The sequence below is a fragment of the Mobula birostris genome, chromosome 21 (genome assembly GCF_030028105.1).
Source record: "Mobula birostris isolate sMobBir1 chromosome 21, sMobBir1.hap1, whole genome shotgun sequence".
In the NCBI taxonomy this organism is placed as follows: domain Eukaryota; kingdom Metazoa; phylum Chordata; class Chondrichthyes; order Myliobatiformes; family Myliobatidae; genus Mobula; species Mobula birostris.
In genome coordinates this window covers 12,359,573-12,378,608 of record NC_092390.1, presented here as the reverse complement: position 1 = coordinate 12,378,608, position 19,036 = coordinate 12,359,573, and the positions used below count along the sequence as shown (strand labels likewise).

At 45.9% G+C, this 19,036-nt stretch overlaps 1 protein-coding gene across 3 annotated transcripts in view; it reads right to left on the bottom strand.

The window, feature by feature from the left end:
* dnmbp (dynamin binding protein) overlaps positions 1 to 19,036 on the bottom strand; it is a 135,628-nt gene that overhangs the window by 101,490 nt on the left and 15,102 nt on the right. Inside the window, exon 1 of one of the 3 annotated variants that reach the window (XM_072238959.1) lies at positions 7 to 229. The exons of 1 other annotated variant lie outside the window; for it this stretch is intronic. In XM_072238959.1, the coding sequence (XP_072095060.1) occupies positions 7 to 16 (10 nt within the window). In that variant the 5' untranslated portion in view covers positions 17 to 229. Of the gene's footprint in view, positions 1 to 6; positions 230 to 19,036 lie in introns of those variants that run through there. One more of the 3 variants, XM_072238957.1, reaches the window with a different exon arrangement.

Genomic DNA, 19,036 nt, shown 5'->3' with positions numbered 1-19,036 from the left:
ACTCACCACCACACATCTATAGAAGTTTGTCGAAGTATTAGATGTCATGCCGAATCTTCGCAAACTTCTAAGGAATTAGAAGCGCTGCGGTGTTGTCTTCATAATTGCACGAACGTGCTAGATCTACAAACATATTTCAGGTCCTCTGAAATGATAGCACGGAGGAACTTAAAGTTGCTGACCCTCTCCACCTTTGATTTTCCTGGTGAGGACTGGCTCAGGGACCTCTGCTTTCCTGCTCCTGACGTCAAGAATCAGCTCCTTGGCCCTGCTGACATTGAGTAAGAAGTTGTTACTGTGGCACCACTCAGCCAGATTTTCAATCCAATGTTCTGAATGAACCTTTGGCTGCCAGCCAAAATGTAACCTAATGTGGTCGTATCTTGAATTATTTTTGTTCTACAAGTCTCCTACATTGGGGAGAAGGTACTGGAGCCCAAAAACCCATTCTCCACTATTCAGGACAGTTTCTTTCCCAATGCCATCAGATTTCTGAATGGGCCACAAACACTACCTACCTGCTATCCCTTATTATTTTTCTATTTTTGTAATTTAGAGTCATTTTATGTCTTTGTGCTCTGCTACTGCTACAAAACCTAATATTTCACAACATGCATCGTCATCATTATGTGCTGTGTCATAGGATGTGGGCAGTCATGGTCTTTCCACGATCGTTCTTGGTAAGCTTTTCAACAGAAGTGCTTTGCCATTGCCTTCTTCTGGGCAGTGTCTTTACATTTTGGCTGACCCCAGGCATTATCAATACTCTTACCTGCCTGCCATAAGTGGTCGCATTAACCAGGACTTGTGATATGCACCAGCTGCTCAGGTGACCATCCACCGCCTCCCATGGTTTCACATGACCCTGAACAGGGGGCTAAGCAGGTGCTACACCTTGCCCAAGGGCGACCTGCAGGCTAGTGGAGGGAAGGCATGCCTTATACCTCCTTTGGTAGAGAATGCATCTCCACCTGTCAGCTTGAACCCGTCTGACCTCTCTCATTAACAAGGCTTTTTTTTTGCCCACAGAACTGCCACTCACTGGATGTTTTCTGTTTTTTTTCCCCGCACCATTCTCTTTTAATCCTAGACTGTTGTGCATGAAAATCCCAGGAGATCAGCAATTTCTGAGATACTCAAACCACCCTGTCTGGCACCAACTATGAATCACAGTCAAAATCACTCAGATCACATTCTGATGTATGTTCTGTACAACAACTGAACCTCTTGACCGTGTCTGCATGCTTTTGGACTTTGAGTTGCTGCTACCTGATTGGCCGATTAGATATTTGCATTAACTAGGTGTACAGGTGTACCTAATAATGAGAGTGTATTTCTTACCATTGTTTATAGTTCTTTATTATGTATAGCAATATACTGCTGCTGCACAACAACAGAATTCACAACATATGTGAGTGATTATTAAACCTGGTTCTGACTCTAAAGTCAGCCAGATTGCCAGTGTGTGGTGTCACCTGTGGGGTGGACAAGAGATTTCCTCCCTTGAGGAACTTTCATGAAGTCATTGGGTTTTAATGGCATGTTTGTCTTCATGCTTGGACTTTATGAAGGGGATTTCAGGAGAACACGTACCAGTCCTTGTTAAGGGATCAGCAGAGGAAAGGGTGAGCAGTTTCACATTCCTGGGTGACAGCATCTCAGAGGACCCATTCTGGGCCCAACACAAAGACACACCAGTGGTTATACTTCATTAGAAATTTGAGGAGACTCAATACATCACCAAAGATTCTAGCAATTTTCTACAAATGTACCACGGACAGCATTCTGCTTGCATCACAGTTTGATATGGTGGAGCCAATGTCCAGGATTGGTAAAAGCTGCAGAGATTTGTACTGCCTTCACCACCATTGAGGGCGTCTGCAAATGGCGATGCCTCAAGAAGGTATTATGGACCTCACCAAATTAGGTTTAGTTTTAGTTGGCATCATAGGTGGCACATTGTGGGCTAAGAGGTTGTTCCTGTGCCATACTGTTCAATGTTAATCACTATTACTGAAATCAGTTTGTTTAAGTTCTAGTTCAACACCTTATATTCCATCTGGGTAGCCTCCAACCTGATGGTATAAACATCAATTTCTCAAAATTGTCCCACCCCCTTCTCCTTCACCATTCCCCTCTCTCACCTCATCTCCTTTCCTGCCCATCACCTTCCTCTGGTGCTCCTCCCCCTTCCCTTTCTTCCATGGCCTCCTGTCCTCTCCTATCAGATCCCCCTTTCTCCAGCCCTTTATCTCTTTCAACAAATTAACTTTCCAACTCTTTACTTCACTTCATCCCCCTCCCAGTTTCACCTATCACCTACCACCTTGTACTTCTTCCACCCCTCCCCCAACCTTCTTACTCTGAATTTTCATCTCTTTTTCTCAGTCCTAATGAAGGGACTTGGCCCAAAACGTTAACAGTTTACTCTTTTCCATAGATGCTGCCTGGCCTGCTGAGAGTTCCTCCAGCATTTTGTGAGTGTCGTTTAAATTCTGGATTTACTGAATACCCCAAATGTATATTTCCCATTAGCAGGTGGTGGGATTTGAACTCACAACCTCTCACTCAAGGGTCAGTATCTCTGGCTGCTGGTCTACTTTGCTTCCATACCCAGCTTCACAGTGAGAGCCTATGTAGCTGAGAGAGACTGGGGAGGGAGTGGGGGCCATTCTCTCTCTCTCTCTCTGGCTATCCATCCCATAGGATGATGATGGTTCCTTTCAGTCAGTTAGTGGGGTGGTACCCCACTCCTCAGAAAGGAACAGCGTGTGCGTGAGTGGATTTTAGGTGAGTAGGGGGTTGCACAGGTCCAGACCCACCCTCTCGACATCCCCTCCTGGATCCAGCTGCACGGTGGGGTCCAAGACGGCTGGGGGGGGGGGGGGGGGGGGGGGGGAGTTCTGTTGCAGTGAATGGCCAGACCAAGCTTCGATGCAAGGGATGCCCTTTCTGCAGGATGTGTCTGCTAGATGGCCACTGACCCTACGAGAGGGTTCATCCGCCCTTTGACAGGTCAGTCGCCTGAGTGCTGCTGGTACCATGTAACCCAGTACTACCTGTCGCACGGTCAGGTGGTCGGCGACTAAACTGGCTCCCCCACCAGGCTTGCCTGGTGAGGAGGGTGGCTAGACACCCCGCAGGAGGGGGCCATTAGCATCCAAGAAGATTTTGTGAAGCACCAGGGAGAAAGGAGCTGTTCTGAGGGTGGCGAAGGTGGTGTGAGTGAGGTAACAGACCAGTGTGTAAAGGACCAAGACGACCCCAGTACACAGAGGTCCAAGGTGCAAGGCAGGGGAATATTGTTAACATAGAAGTCAAAGCACAGGGATAACACGATGGTGCAGCTGTTCGTGCAAAGCTATTGCAGCTCTAGTGACCTGGGTTCTATTCCCCCACGGTCTGTAAGAAGTTTATAAGTTCTCCCTGTGACCACATGGGTTTCCTCAGGGTGTTCCCATCTCCTCCCACAGTCCAAAGGCGTACAGGTTAGTAGGTTAATGGGTTTAATTGGTCATATAGATGTAATTAGCAGGCCGGTGGTGTAGTGGCATCAGCACCGGACTTTGAGGTGAATGGTTCCGAGTTCGCATCCCGCCTACTCCTTGTATGCTTTCCATCCAGATTGAGCATCGAGATAGCAACTCGGCCTTGTAAAAAAAAATCAGACAAATGGTACGGAGACAGCAAAAATGCCACCCGATGTGCCACAAGGCCCGAAGGAACAATAACATGCATGTAATTGGGCAATGCAGGCTCGTTAGGCCAGAAGGGCCTGGTACCGTGCAGTGTCTCCAAATAAAAAATAAAATAACAACAAAATAAAACCTGGGATTTCTCCAAGATACAAAACAGATGAGCATTAAATGAAGTGGAGTGTGGGAGGAATATTGAAACTGGAGAGAGGAAGGCTGAATGTCAAATGCAGGAAAAAAAATTTCTAGTAACAACCATCCCCTCTTCTAAAAACTGCCTCCTACATGAAGTTACATAAAGATCCTGGAATTCAGGCACAGAGAAAACACACCGGGAGAGGAGGCAGCATCCCGAGACACACTTCCTGCTATTGTTACTGGCGTCAGGAATGCGTCCAACTCAGGCATACCCGGTGCAAGAAGTGGAGAGAGGAAAACACATCCACTGGACAGGTATGTCTATGCCCAAGAGGTTCAAATATTCTCTTTGATGGGAGTTCACTGCTCCCTGTGATCTGTTGCCCTCTGACTCTTTGACACGTGTTCACCCAGACTCCACTCCCCTCCCTCCCTCACCCACCCACCTTCCCCCTCACCTGGCCTCACCTATCACCTGGCAGCTTGTGCCCCGTCCTTCCCCCACCCCCCTCACCTTCTTACTCTGGCTCCTTCCCCCTTCCTTCCCAGTGCTGATGAAGGGTCTTGGCCCAAAGCGTCGCAAGTTTGTTCCTCTCCATAGGTGCTGCCTGACCTGCTCAGCCCCTCAGTTAGATGCCATTCCTGACTACCAGTAACAGAGGCAGAAGAATATCTCGGGATGCTGCCTCCTCTCCAGCGTGCTTCCTCCTGTGTCTTGTGCCTGCTGCTCAAGATTTCTAGCATCTGCAGAATCTCTTGCGTTTATGATCCGCACCTCCATTATGAACACGTCCCATCAGACCAGTGTGGGGCAGAGTTGGGGTCAGAGTCGATAAAAGTCCAACGAGCTATGCTGATGTGAAAACCCACTATTTAAACACTGACAGTTAGTTGCCAACTCTCCCATATTCAGGTCACATTCCAACACCCTCCCGTCACATTCCAGCCTCCCCAACCACAGGGGCATCTCGCCCCCACAGATATCCCGAGTGTAAGGATGGAGCTGGTTTGAACACGTTCTGCGGTGGAATAATGTGAACCTTTAAACAGGGTTTCAGGCTGGCCTGTGCCAGTGAGATCTTGGACAAGCTAGGGCTGGTTCCTCTGGAGCTGCAGAGGCTGAAGGAAGATCTGATAGAGGTTTATAGATTATGAGATGCATAGATAGAGTATACCAGCAGTATCTTTATTTCAGGATTGAAGTGTCTAATAATAACCAGAAGTCTTAGTACATAGTGGTACCACGACATAGGTGGGACAAGATCCTAAAGACAGAATATAAGGAATTAAGTCGAAATCTGTAGAGCAGGACCTCCAGCATAGTAATCCAGGGCAGCATGATAGCGTAGTGCTTAACACAACGCCTTACGGTACCAGCAACCCAGGTTCAATTCCCACCGCTGCCTGTAAGGAGTTTGTACGTTCTCCCCGTGACGGTGTAGGTTTCTTCTGAGTGCTCTGGATTCCTGCCACAATCAAAAGATGTACTGGTTGGTAGGCTAATTGTCATTATAAATTGTCCCATGATTAGGATAAGGTTAAATCAGGGGTTACTGGGCAGCATAGCTTGAAGGGCCAACTCTACTGTATCTTAATAAATACACAATCAATCAGTCTCCGGCTTGCTGTACTGTATCTTAATAAATACACCAATCAGTCTCCGGCTTGCTGTACTGTATCTTAATAAATACACAATCAATCAGTCTCCGGCTTGCTGTACTGTATCTTAATAAATACACCAATCAATCAGTCTCTGGCTTGCTGCCTGTGCCACACACTAGTGAGAGTAAGAATAGGAGTATTTGGCAGATGAATATGTGACTGAGGATTTAGTGTGGGGACAGGGTTTCACTGAGATCTCTTCTGGAAATGTATGATCTGTTCAAAAGGATGGGTTACACCTGAACGCAGTGGGACCCATATCCTTGCAGGCAGGTTTGCTAGAACTGTGGGGGATAGCTTAAACTCACTTGGCAGGGGGATGGGAACCGGGGTGATCAAGCTGAGGGCGAGGTAGTTGGTTTACACGTAGATAAGACTGTGAGGGAGAACAGGCAGATGACAGGGCAGTCAGTGGGACGAGTTACAGTATAACAGGTGGCCAAAGTCAGTAAGATTGATGACTACAGGACTGAAGGTGTTATATTTGGATGCACACAGTATACGGAACAAGATAAATGATCTTGTAATGGAGTTAGAGATCGGCAGGAATGACGTTGTGGGCATCACTGAGTCATGGCTGAAAGCAGATCATAGTTGGGAGCTTAACATCCAAGGATACACCTTGTATCAAAAGGACAGGCAGGTGGGCAGAGGGGGTGGGGTGGCTCTGTTGGTAAAATATGAAATCAAATCCTTAGAAGGAGGAGAAGCTAAAATCAGGCGTATTGGTATTACAGTGGAGTAAAGGGAATTACAGAGGCACAAGAGGGGAGCTGGCCAAAGTTGATTAAAAGGGGACTTGAGCAAGGATGTTGGCAGAGCAGCAATGGCTGGAGATTCCGAGGGCAGTTTAAAAGGATCAGAATAGATACATCTCAAAAAAGAAGAAGTATTCTAGAGGGAGGATGACCCAACTGTGGGTGACAAGAGAAGTCAGAGACAGCATTAAAGCAAAAGAGAGGGAATCTAACAAAAATTAGTGAGAAGTTAGGGGATGGGAAGCTTTTACAAACCAACTGGAGGCAACTAAAAAAACCATGAGAAAAGAAAAAAATGAAGTATGAAGGTAAGCTAGCCAATAATATCAGAGGATACCAGAAGTTATTTTTTCAGATACTATTACTATTAAAAGAGAGGGAAGAATGGAAATTGAACCACTGAAAAATGACAGTGGAGAAGTAGTAAGGGGGGGGGGGGAGACAAAGAAATGGCTAACTAACCTAATATGCATTTTGCATCAGTCTTCATTTTGGAAGACACTAACAGATTGCCAGAAATTTGAGTGTGTCAGGGGGCAGAAGTGACTGTAGTTGCTATTACTAAGGAGAAGGTTCTTAGGAGACTGTAAGGTCTGAAGGTGGATATGTCACCTGGACCAGATGGACTACACACCAGAGCTCTGAAGGAGGTGGCTGAAGAGATTGTGGAAGTATTAGTACTGATCTTTCAAGAATAACTGGAATTATTCTGGCAGGATTCTAGAGGACTGGAAAATTGTAAATGTCACTCCACTCTTTAAAAAGGGAGTAAGGCAGAAGTAAAGAAATTACAAGCCAGTTAGTCTGACCTCAGTGGTTGGGAAGATGTTGAGAGTCCATTGAGAGGTTTCAGGATACTTGGAGTTGGAGACACATGATAAACAGGCTAATGTCAGCAAGGTTTCCTTAAGGGAAATCTTGCCTGTTAACTCTGCTGGAATTCTTTGAAGAAATAACAAGCAGGATAGACAAAGAATGAGAGGATGTTGTTTACGTGGATTTTCTCAAGGCCTTTGACAAGGTGCCTCATACGAGGCCGCTTAACAAGGGAAGATATTACAGGAAAGATACTGGCATGGATATAAGATTGGCTGACTGGCAGAATGCAAGGAGTGGGAATAAAGAAAGCCTTTTCTGATTGGCTGCTGGTGACTACTCATGTTCCACAAAGGCTGGTATTCTCTTCACATTATATGTCAATGATTTGGATGATGGAATTGATTGCTTTGTGGCCAAGTTTGTGGACAATGCAAAGATAGGTGGAGGGGCAGATCATGTTCAGGAAGCAGGGAGTCTGCAAAAAGACTTAAACAGGTTGCAAGAATGGGCAAAGAAGTGGCAGATGGAATATAGTGTAGGGAAGTGTACAGCCATGTACTTTGGTAGCAGGAATAAAGACATGGTCTATTTTCTAAATGGGGAGAAAATTCAAAAATCAGAGGTGCAAGGGACTTGGGAGTTCTAATGCAGAATTCCTTAAAGGTTAATTTGCAGTTTGAGACAGTGTTAGGGAAGGCAAATGCAATCTCAGCAATCATTACCAGACAACTAGAATATAAAAGCAAGGATGTAAAGCTGAGCCTTTAGAAGGTATTGGTTAGACCATACTTGGAGTATTGAGCAGTTTTGGGCCCGTTGTCTAAGAAAGGATGTGCTGGCATTGGAAGTGGTCCAGGAGAATGGTTCACGAGAATGATCCCCAGGAATGATAATGTTCACGTATGAAGAGCATTTGATGACTCTGGGCCTGTACTTGCTGGAGTTTAGAAGGATGAGGGAGGATCTTACTGAAACTTATTGAATATGGAAAGGCCTAGAGAGAGTGGATGTGGAGAGGATGCTTCCTCCAGTAGGGGAGTCTTGGACTAGAGGGCACAGCCTCAAAATAGAGGGATGTCCATTTAGAACAGAGACGAGTTGAATCTGAGAATTCATTGCTGTGGAGACCATGTCAATGGGTATATTTAAAGTGAGGGTTGATAGGTTCCTGATTAGTCAGGGTATTGCAGGCTATGGGGAGAAGATATGAGAATGGTGTTGAGAGGGATAATAAATCAGCCATAATGGAATGGCAGAACAGACTCAATGGGCTGAATGGCCTCATTCAGCTATGTCTTATGGTCTTAAATTAATTGTGAGTATGCATTTAAGGTGAGAGCGGTTAATTTTAAAGGAAATGCGAGCGGCAGGTTTGTTTATCTTACACACAGAGAGTGGGTGCCTGGAATGCACTGTTTGGGGTGCTGGACAAGTTGGATACATTAGAGACTTTTAATGTGAGGAAAATGGAAGGATAAGGTCATTGTTCAGTCAAAAGGGTTTAGATGGGCCAAAGGGCAAGTTCCTGTGCTGTACTGTTCTACGTTACAACACCTCCCAGGAAGAATGACATCACGTCAAAGGTGCGCTAGAAATACCAGTTCTTTTTGTGCGGCTCAGCTGGCGTTAGGGTAGTGCATTCACTGGAAGAGACCCGGTGGGAGCCGCAGTAGCCAAGCATCGGAATGCATTGTGTTAGATTACCTTCCAATCCACAGAACAGGGGGTTTCAGGTCCAAGCTCTGGCTAACGTGTGCCAGGCCTCAATCACCTCTACCAACGCAGAGAATGTGGCCGTCATCACATTACCATTGTTGAGAATGCACTGTGCACTATTAACAAGAATGAAAGATGTTGCCAGGACTTGAGGGCCCGAGTTATAAGTAAAGGTCAATAGGTTAGCACTTTAATACCTGGAGTAGAAGAGAGAGAGGAGATTTGATAGAGGTATACAAGATGATGAAGAGTGTAGATAGAGGGTGTGGAATGGCAATATAGTGGTTAGATCTATCAGCGATCACTGAGGCTGAGCTTCAATTTTATCTGGAAGGAGTTAGTACGTTTTCCCAGCGACCACGTGGGTTTCCTCAGGGTGCTCTGGTTTCCTCCCACAGTCCAAAGCCATACAGGTTAGGGTTAGCAAGTTGTGGACATGCTATGTCGACGCCAGAAGCATGGCAACACTTGCAGGCTGCCCCCGGCACATCCTCAGACTGTGTGGTCATTGATGTAAAATGATACATTTCATATGTGACAAGTGAATCTTATCTATCATCTCTACCTGCTCTATACATACACCAGGAGCAAGAGGATAACTAGGGAGAAGGTGGGACCAATCAACGATAAAAGAGGGTGGTGGGGGGAGATGGGAACACTTGCTTGGACGTGAATGAGACCTTTAATGGGTACTTTACATCAGTGTTTACCAAGGAGAAGGACGATGTCAAGGATAGGGAGATCAGTGCCAAGTGTATTAAAATACTGTGGTATTTCACAGTAACGGAGGAAGTAATGAATTTGTGGAATTACCACAAGCAGCTGTGGAGGCCAAGTCGTTATGTGTATTTAAGGCAGAGCTTGATAGGTTCTTGATTGGACACGGCATCAAAGGTTACGGGGAGAAAGCTGGGGAGAGGGGCTGATTGAATGGTGGAGCAGACTCGATGGGCCAAATGACCTAATTCTATTCCTATGTCTTATGGTCTAGTGTTGGGTCTTTTAAAGAGCATTAAGGTGGCCAAGTCCTCAGGTTATTGACAGAGGCAAGTGAAGAGACTGGGGGCTGGGGCCTTGACCATTATCTTTGTGTCCTGGCCACAGGTGAAGTGTTGTTCCATTATTCAAAAAGATTCAAAGATTTCAAAGATTCAAAAAACTTTGTTGTCATTCTAACCGTACATCAGCTCTGCAGGGCAGAATGAGACAGCGTTTCCCAGGAGCAGGGTAATCATAAGAGGGAACCAGGGATAATCCTGGAAACTATAGATGGTGAATCTCATGTCAGTGGTAAGGAAATTTACTGCAGCGAGTTCTTAGGGATAGGTTTTATAAGCATTTTATAGAAAACCATGGCCTAATTAGGGAGAGCCAGCAAGGCTTTATGCAGGCAAGTTGTATCTTACAAAATTGATTGAGTTTTTTAACGAGGTGATGTGAGTGATTAATGAAGGTAGAGCTGTGGCTTTTATCTACATGGATATTAGTAAAGCGTTTGACAAGGTCCCTCATGGGAGGCTCATCCAGAAGATTAAAATGCATGGCTTCAATCATGGGATTAACGGTGAACTGGCCAATTGGATCCAGAACTGGCTTGCCCAGAGAACACAGAGGGTAAAGGTTGACGGGACTTACTCTTGCTGGAAGTCTGTGATTAGTGTTGTTCCGCAGGGATCTGTGCTGGGACGTCTGCTGTTTGTATGTATATAAGTGACCTGGATAAAAATGTAGGTGGGTGAGTTAGTAAGTTTGCAGATAATACCAAGATTGGTGGAGCAGTGGATAGTGTTGGAGACTGGTAAAGAATACAGTGTGATATAGATCAGTTGTAAATATGGGCAGAGAAATGGCAGATGGAGTTTAACCCAGATAAATGTGAAGTGATGCACCTTGGTAGGGTAAATACATGAAGACAGTAACAGTGTTGATGAGCAAAGGGATCTTGGGGGTCCAAGTTCATAGCTCCCTGAAAGTGGCTTCACAGATCGAGAAGGTGGTTAAGAAGGCTTATGGAATGCTTGCTTTTATTAGTTGAGGCATTGAGTTCAAAAGTCAGGAGGTTATGTTGCAGCTTTATAAAACTCTGGTTAGGCCAAATATTGCGTACAGTTCCGGTCTTGCCATTATAGGAAGGGCATCAAGGCTTTGGAGATGGTGCAGAAGAGGTTTACTAGGATGCTGGTTGGATTAAAGGACATGTGCTATCACGAGAGGCTGGACAAACTTGGGTTGGTTTCTCTGGAGCTGCAGAAGCTGAGGGGAGATCTGATAGAGGTTTATAAGATTATGAGAGGCACAGATTGAGTAGACAGGGAGTATCTGTTTCCCAGGGTTGAAATGTCCAATGCCAGAGAGCATACATTGAAGATGAGAGGGGCAAGTTCGAGGAGGATGTGAAGGGTAAATTTTGTTTTATTTGCACAGAGTGGTGGGTGTCTGGAATGCTCTTCATGGCGTGGTGGTAGAGACCGATACATTAAGTACTTTTAAGAAACATTTAAAAAGGCATACAGATGTGAGGAAAATGAAGGGATGTGAAGTTGTGTAAACAGAAGGGATTAGTTTAGTTGGCCATTTGATTTATTTGGTTCAGCAAGACATTGTGGGCTGAAGGGCCTGTTTATGTGCTGTATTGTTCTATGTTCTTGTTCTATGAACAAGCCAAGTGGTCTTCTAGAGCTGGGAGAACCTGCTGTCAGGGGGCGGAAGGCAACTTACTGTCCCAGTGGGGATGTGGAGCAGATCTCCCGCCACATCTCTCAGCTTAGCTTGGGCACGCCGGAGCAGGCAGCAGCCTCCTCGCATGCACACCCTGCCTCCCAGCTATTACCTGGTGGGACCCGCCTGCACAAACTCTGCACGGTACATCAGCCCTACTCCCTTCCCTCCCAGCTCCTGGGTTTTTGTGCTGGAGTGGGGCTCGAACACACAGACTTTGGACCCAGAGGCAAGGGAGCTATGCACTGAGCCACAGCAGCTGCATCATTGGGAAAAGGAGAACAGTGACAATGCAGCAACAGCTCTTCTCAGTTAGTCACAGCCCCAGCTGGCATGGCACGATCTGTCTCGAGCTTGCACACTTTCCCTGTGACTGTGGCGTATTGCCTGGGTGCTCTATTTCCCTCCCACATCCCAACGAAGTGCTGGCTGGTAAATTCATTGGGGGATGTAAGTTGCTCAGTCCAATATGCAAACCACCTTCCATCCACATTTACCACTACTTTGGGAAAACAGTCAACATAATCAAAGAGCCCACCCACACCGGTCATTTCCACCTACTTGCCTCAGGCAGAAAATACAAATGCTTGAAAGTACGTACTGCCAAGACTCAAGCCAGCTTCCACCTGACTCCTGAACAGACCTCCATACACTAAAAAAAATGAATACTTGATCTCCTAATTTACCTTGAGGGTTAACATATAGAGCCTTGAAAACATATTCAGCCCCCACAACTATTTTCACATGTAACTGTCTCATTTTCTAAATTTAAAGTATGTCAAAGTAGGATTTTATCAAATCAAAAGCAAAATTCAAAAAAACCTGTCAAGAATTTACTAAAAATTAAAAACCAAAATTGTGAAGCTGAGAAAGTATTCATCCCAGTTGAAATTATTATGCTAACTTTCCTCAGGTGAAATTACCTTACCAACTCATCCAATTTGTTGATGCAGAAAAATGGAGAATCACCAGTTTTCAAAGAATTCATGTATTCAGTGAATACCCCCTCTTTCTACGAGGTCCAACAGTATGGTAAATTTTCAACAGTCCAAACCAAAATGAAGACAAAAGAACATTCAAGACAAATCAGGGAAATGATGATAAAGAAGCATAAGTCTACGGAAAGGCACAAGACCATCTCAAAGGCACTGAATATACCCCGGAACTCAGTGCAGTCCACCATGAAAAATATGAAACTACAGCCACACTGCCTAGGTCAGGCTACCCCCCCAAGCTTGATTACTGGAGAAGAATGGTACTTGTAAGAGAGGCTACTGTGATGCCAGAAATCACTCTGAGTGAGCTGCAGAAATCAGTGGCTGCAACTGGAGATGAAGTTCATGGCTCCACAATATCTAAAGCCTTGTACAAAAAGGGTATTTATGGAAGAGTGCCAAGGAAGAAGCCCTGGCACAAAAAAAGCATATAGTTGCCCATAAAGACTTTGCAAAATGTCAGTTAAGAGATATTGTAAAGATGTGGAAGAAGGCCTTGTGCTTGGATGAGACTAAAGTGGAACTTTTTGGCCTCAACATTAAGCGTTATGTGTGGTGTAAATCTAACATTGTGCAGCAGCCAATTAGGACTATCTCACTGCCAGAGCAACCATGGAGTGGCGTCAAATGAATTATATTGATCTTTGGCAAGACCTTAAGATTGCTGTCCACTGCCGCTCACCAACTAACCTGGCAGAGCTTGAGCAATTTTACGAGGAAAGGGCAAATCTTGCTCCATCATGTTGTGCAAAGCCAATAGAGACTTATCTGTGAGAGGTGGTTCAGCTAAGTATTGAGGAAAGGGAGATGAATACTTTTGAATTGCTAATATTCCACTTTTTGAATTTTTAGTTTTTCCTGCTTTACAATTTTCCCTGATTTTTGGGCTCTACTATGAAAAAAGCGTGCGATTCACAAGCAAAAATTCTGTTAAATTGATCAAGATTCCTAGTTGTAATACTCATTAATGTGAACAAAGGGTTGGGGGCCAAATACTTTCACAAGGTTCTGTGTAAGCAGCGTTTGATGGCTCTAGACCTGCTCATTGGAGTTTGGAAGAATGAGGGTGGGGGGGTGGAAATAGTGTATATTGAAAGGCCTAGATAGAGTAGATGTGGGGACTGTGCTTCCTATAGTGGGGAGTCTAGGAGTTGAGGAGGAATTTCTTTAGCCAGAAGGTAGTGAATCTGTGGAATTCCAGACATCCCACCCTGCAAAAACTCATTTCAGGGAGGTAGCATCATCAATTTGCGGGAGACTTCCGGGAGAGGTGGGATGTCTGCAATAGAGTAGCTCGTTAGCAGCTAGCCAGCTAGTTGAAATGACGTCAACTATGCCAATGAATGAATGACACCTGTTAAATTCACCTCAACATGTCTTTTACATTTTAACCCACCACGGGCAATAGAAAAGTCACTGTTGCAAACAGTGCAGCGAGAAACACCATCATTATTTTGACCCCTATTAGGCAGGGGTACACTTTAGTGTAGTCTGGGGTGATGTACGTTTTATATTTTTTTGGAACATTCTGCCACTCTGACTTTTTTTGGAACTCTCTCGCTGTTTCTCGCGCGCGCTCTCTCTATCGGCACTCTCTCGCTCGTGGTCGCTCTCACTCGCACTCACTCTCTCGCACTTGCTTTCTCGCTCTCTCGCGCTTGCTTTCTCGCTCTCTCTCCCGCGCTTGCTTTCTTGCTCTTGCGCTCGCTCTCTCTCGCAGGTTCTCTCACGCTCGCTCTCAAAAAAATCAATTTCTGGGACATTGTATATAATTTGCGGGCATCAGGGAGCCACTATTAATTTGCGGGAGACTCCCGGAACTTCCGGGAGAGGTGGGATGTCTGGAATTCATTGCTACAGATGACAGTGGGGGTCAAGTCATTAGGTATATTGAAGCAGAGGTTGATAGGTTCTTTATTAATCGGGTGTCAGAGGGTACAGAAACAGCAGGAGAATGAGGTTGAGAGGGATAATGAATGAGCCATGATCAACTGGTGGAATAAACTTGATGGGCCGAATGTCCCCATTCTGTTCCTAACTTAAAACCTGTGCTCTTGGTTCTTCTTGTATCTAGTTGTTTCTTCACCAGGCTCAAAGAAACACCTCCCTGAAACTTTGGACTAACCTACTCCCCCTATCTTTAAAACATACCCTAAAGCCAAATTCTGTTCCCAAGCAAAGCATCAAGTCCTCTGCCTGAACATCACCTGAGGGCTTGGGGGCCACATTGTCTAAAGATGCACCTGTCCCACTCCAGACGCTGTACAACTCAATGTTGTTGTGATACAGTTAATTCACATCCACAGTTGTAACTGGAACTCACATACCTATGAGGGCTAATAAATTAAATATCACCTTGCCGTCTGGGATTACATCAAAATTAAACTCAACCCAAGATCCCCAAGGGGTTGTCATGCTGATCCAAAGCTGCAGCGTATCAGAAGTGAGACAGTTGCATCGGCTTACGGACATCACTGCATCTGACCCACACTCCAAAAGGCCACAAGACACAGGAGCAGAATGAGGCCATTCAGCCCATCTGCTTCTACCTCCTTCCCTACCGCACTCTGCGTAAAATAAAGCTTGCTTTGTAAATCTCCTTTAAACTTTCCTATTCTTTATTTTCACCCTATTGGACACTTCCACAATGGGGAGAACAAAGTGGTTGCCTGTTGGTTTTGACAGCAAGGGAAACTCCCTCTTTGATTTTCCAGTTCTTATACCAACACTCCTACTGGTATTACAGTTCTTCAAAACGAAAGATGTCATTGTGTTGAATGGAACTTCAAAAAAAAAATCACCATTCCCTCAATCACACTGCCTGCACTCCTGTGGGTCCCTATCCGAGGAAAGATAGGCTGGTCCTGGACAGGGTCCAGAGGAGGTTAACAAGAAGATCCAGGAATGAAAGGCTTAACATATGAGGAATGTTTGATGTCTCTGGGTCTGTACTCGATGGAGTTCAGAAGAATTGGTTGGGGTGGGGGGGGTGGATGGGAACTCACTGAAACCAACTGGATACTGAAAGATCTGGATTGAGCGGTCATGACAATTAGGAGAACATACTCTCTTCTCATTGCAACCGTCAGGGAGTAGGTACAGGAGCCTGAAATCAGAGTCATTTATCACGTGTACGTTGAAGTTATGGTGAAATGTTAACAACCAACACAAGCTATGTGCTGGGAGCAGCCTGTACCACCACACAATCTGGCACCAACACAGCTAGCACACAATAGCAGGAGGGAGCTTCACTCTGTATCTAATCCATGCTGTCCCTGTCCTTCTTTATATATACACAAAATAACTTTATTACAAATTCAGTGCTATATATACAAACCAGTGACTAACACAATTACTTCACTACAAACAGACAATACACATTAAACTAAAATGTTTCCATCTCTGTCAATGATGGCAATAACCCCCCGCGGAGCCCAATGGTCCCGGAATGCCTCTATGGTCGCCATGGACAACCCACGTTCCTTCTCAGTATTTACCCGGGCACGAATGTACCCCCTAAACATTGCCAGGCAGATCCTCCCACCACCCATTTCCAAGACCCACAGATGGCTGTTTTCGCCAGCCCCAGGAGCTGTTCCTGTCCTGGGAGTGTGTGATGGGACAGTGTAGAGGGAGCTTCACTCTGTATCTAACTCGTGCTTCCCCTGTCCTGGGAGTGTGTGATGGGACAGTGTAGAGGGAGATTCACTCTGTATCTAACCTGTGCTGTCCCTGTCCTGGGAGTGTGTGATGGGACAGTGTAGAGGGAGCTTCATTCTGTATCTAACCCGTGCTGTCCGTGTCCTGGGAGTGTGTGATGGGACAGTGTAGAGGGAGCTTCACTCTGTATCTAACCCGTGCTGTCCCTGCCCTGGGAGTGTGTGATGGGACAGTGTAAAGGTTATTAGTTTATCATTATCACATGTACTGAGAGTCAGTGAAAAACTTTGTTTTTGCATGGCACCATAAAGATAATTTCTAAGCGTAAGTACATCAAGGTCGTAATGCAATCACTCGAGTCAAACATGATGTTTCTTAAGGATTGTCTAATGGTGTGGCCTCAGATGTCTGTAGAGGCCGCTCCGGGATCCACGTATTCTGGTGCCGTGTGGGCAAATGTAAGTGGTGGCTGTGGTTAGCGGTAGGGTCAGCTGGTTTTTAAATCTGTTTATGAAGCTGCTACTTGTTCTCTGCAGCACCGCAGTTTGTACGAGGAACAGTAGTAATTGTCTTGAGCACAGCTTTGCCACACCACACAGGATGCTTTACTCATTACCTAATCAACTCTTGTTCTGTCAGTACTTGTGCTAACTATCAGCCGATCTCTCTTCATCTCCATACAGTGTTCTGTATTGCCTGGATGAGAGAGCATGTCTTATGACGAAAGGTCAAGCTAGTTCGGGCTTGTTGAAGCAAAGGAGGACGAGAGGTGACCTGACAGAGGCCGTTGAGTGGACAGACAGAGACTTTTTCCCAGGGCGGAAATGGCTACTACAGGGGGCATAGGTTTAAGGTGACTGCAGGAAAGTATCACAGTGGATGTCTAAAGTATTTTTTTTTAAATCAAAAGGAGTGGTAGATGTGTTAAACATGCTGCGAGGGTTGGTGTTAGTGGCAGAAAAACTAGGGACATTTAAGAGGCAGGCACATGGACAGTAGAAAACTGGTAGTCTATGTGGGAGGGAAGGGCTACACTGATTTCGAAGTAGGTTATCAGATCAGCATAACATGATGGGTCGAAGGGCCTGTAGTGTGCTGCAATGTTCTAGGTTTGTAGAAGCCTAGTTAGGCCACATCTGGAATATTGCATTTAGTTCCGGCTGTTTCATAATAGGAAGGATGTTGAGGCTTTGGAAAGGATGCAGAAGTAGTAGCTGCTTGAATTAGAGGGCATGTTCTACAAGAGAAGGATGGAGAAAAAGGTTGTTTTGTCTGGAGCAGCGGATGCTGAGGGGTACTTTCCCTGTTCTGTGAGTGTGCTGCTTTGTTCTCCGTTCTAGGCACTACGGCCCTCTCACAGCTCTGCTCTGAAAACTCAATCCCCCTTCTCCTTTCCTCAGGATGCAGAAAGTGTCCCTGACCCCAAACAGTGCCTGGTTTCACTTTCTGCACACACTACTGGACGAACAACGTTCTCCCACAGTTTCTGTCTTTGTTTTCGATTCCAGCGTCTGCAGCGTTATTTGGTTTCCACTCGTTCTTAGTGTTGCAATCCCTTCTCAGACTGACTCCAACTCGGCAATCCCCACACACTACTCCATGCCCACTGGCATCCGGTGCCCTCCGTCACACAAAGAAATTACTCTATTCACCATACAAAGGAAAACAAAGCCATAATTCTGTCAACAAGTGATAAGGAGGCACCATAACATAGTACCAGCTGAGTAAGTTAGATACAGAGTGAATCTCCCTCCACACTGTCCCATCACACACTCCCAGAACACGGACAGCACGGGTTAGATACAGAGTGAATCTCTCTCTACACTGTCCCATCACACACTCCCAGGACAGGGACAGCACAGGTTAGATACAGAGTGAATCTCCCTCTACACTGTCCCGTCACACACTCCCAGGGCAGGAACAGCACGGGTTAGATACAGAGTGAAGCTCCCTCTACACTGTCCCATCACACACAGTCCCAGTCATCCAGAAAGGAGGGATGAGGATGTCCCTGTGAACTTGCTTCTCGGGAAGGCCAGAACACCCATCTATGGGACAGAAAGTGGGTGGGGGAAGGTTCTGCCCAGACAGACAGCCAGGCCATGTTTAGGGGGTATGTCTGTGCCTGGGTAACCATTTGGAGGGAACACTCGCTGTCCACGATTATCATTGGGGCATTCCTGGACCTTTGGGCCCCACGAGGAATTAACTCCATCACTGACAGACATGGGAATATTTGAGTTTAATTTAGTTTATTTTGTAATTATGTTAAGTCACTATTTTGTGATAGAGATAGATATATAGTACTGTAGCATTATATTTGCAATAAAGATATTGGTAGATATTTGACGAACAGGCCAGTGCAGAATCTAAAGACAGAGATTCAGGGTGGGGGGAAGTGGAGGGAGGGGATTTGTACGGAGAGGCAGGAAGAACCTCAATCTCCACCCACTCTATCTGCACTCACCTCAGGTCTGAGCATCAATCTCCACCCACTCTATTGCACTCACCTCAGGTCTGAGACTAAATCTCCACCCACTCTATCTGCACTCACCTCAGGTCTGAGCATCAATCTCCACCCACTCTATGTGCACTCACCTCACCTCAGGCTGAGACTAAGACACCCCCCCCCCCCCCACCACCGTCACTCTGCCAAGCCAGCCTGCATCCCATCCACTGGTCGTCTATTCCACCTCGCCCAACTTCTCGCTGCCTGGCCTGCGTTTCAGGATCTCCAGGTACGACTCGAAGGATCTGTGGCGCCCCCGCCGGGTGTGGCCCCGTGGACAACCCGATTCCTCGTCAATGTCAGCGGCTGGAGTGTCGCAGGAGACTGTAACATCGAGACCCCCAGTGTATGCTGCTGTCGAAAGTC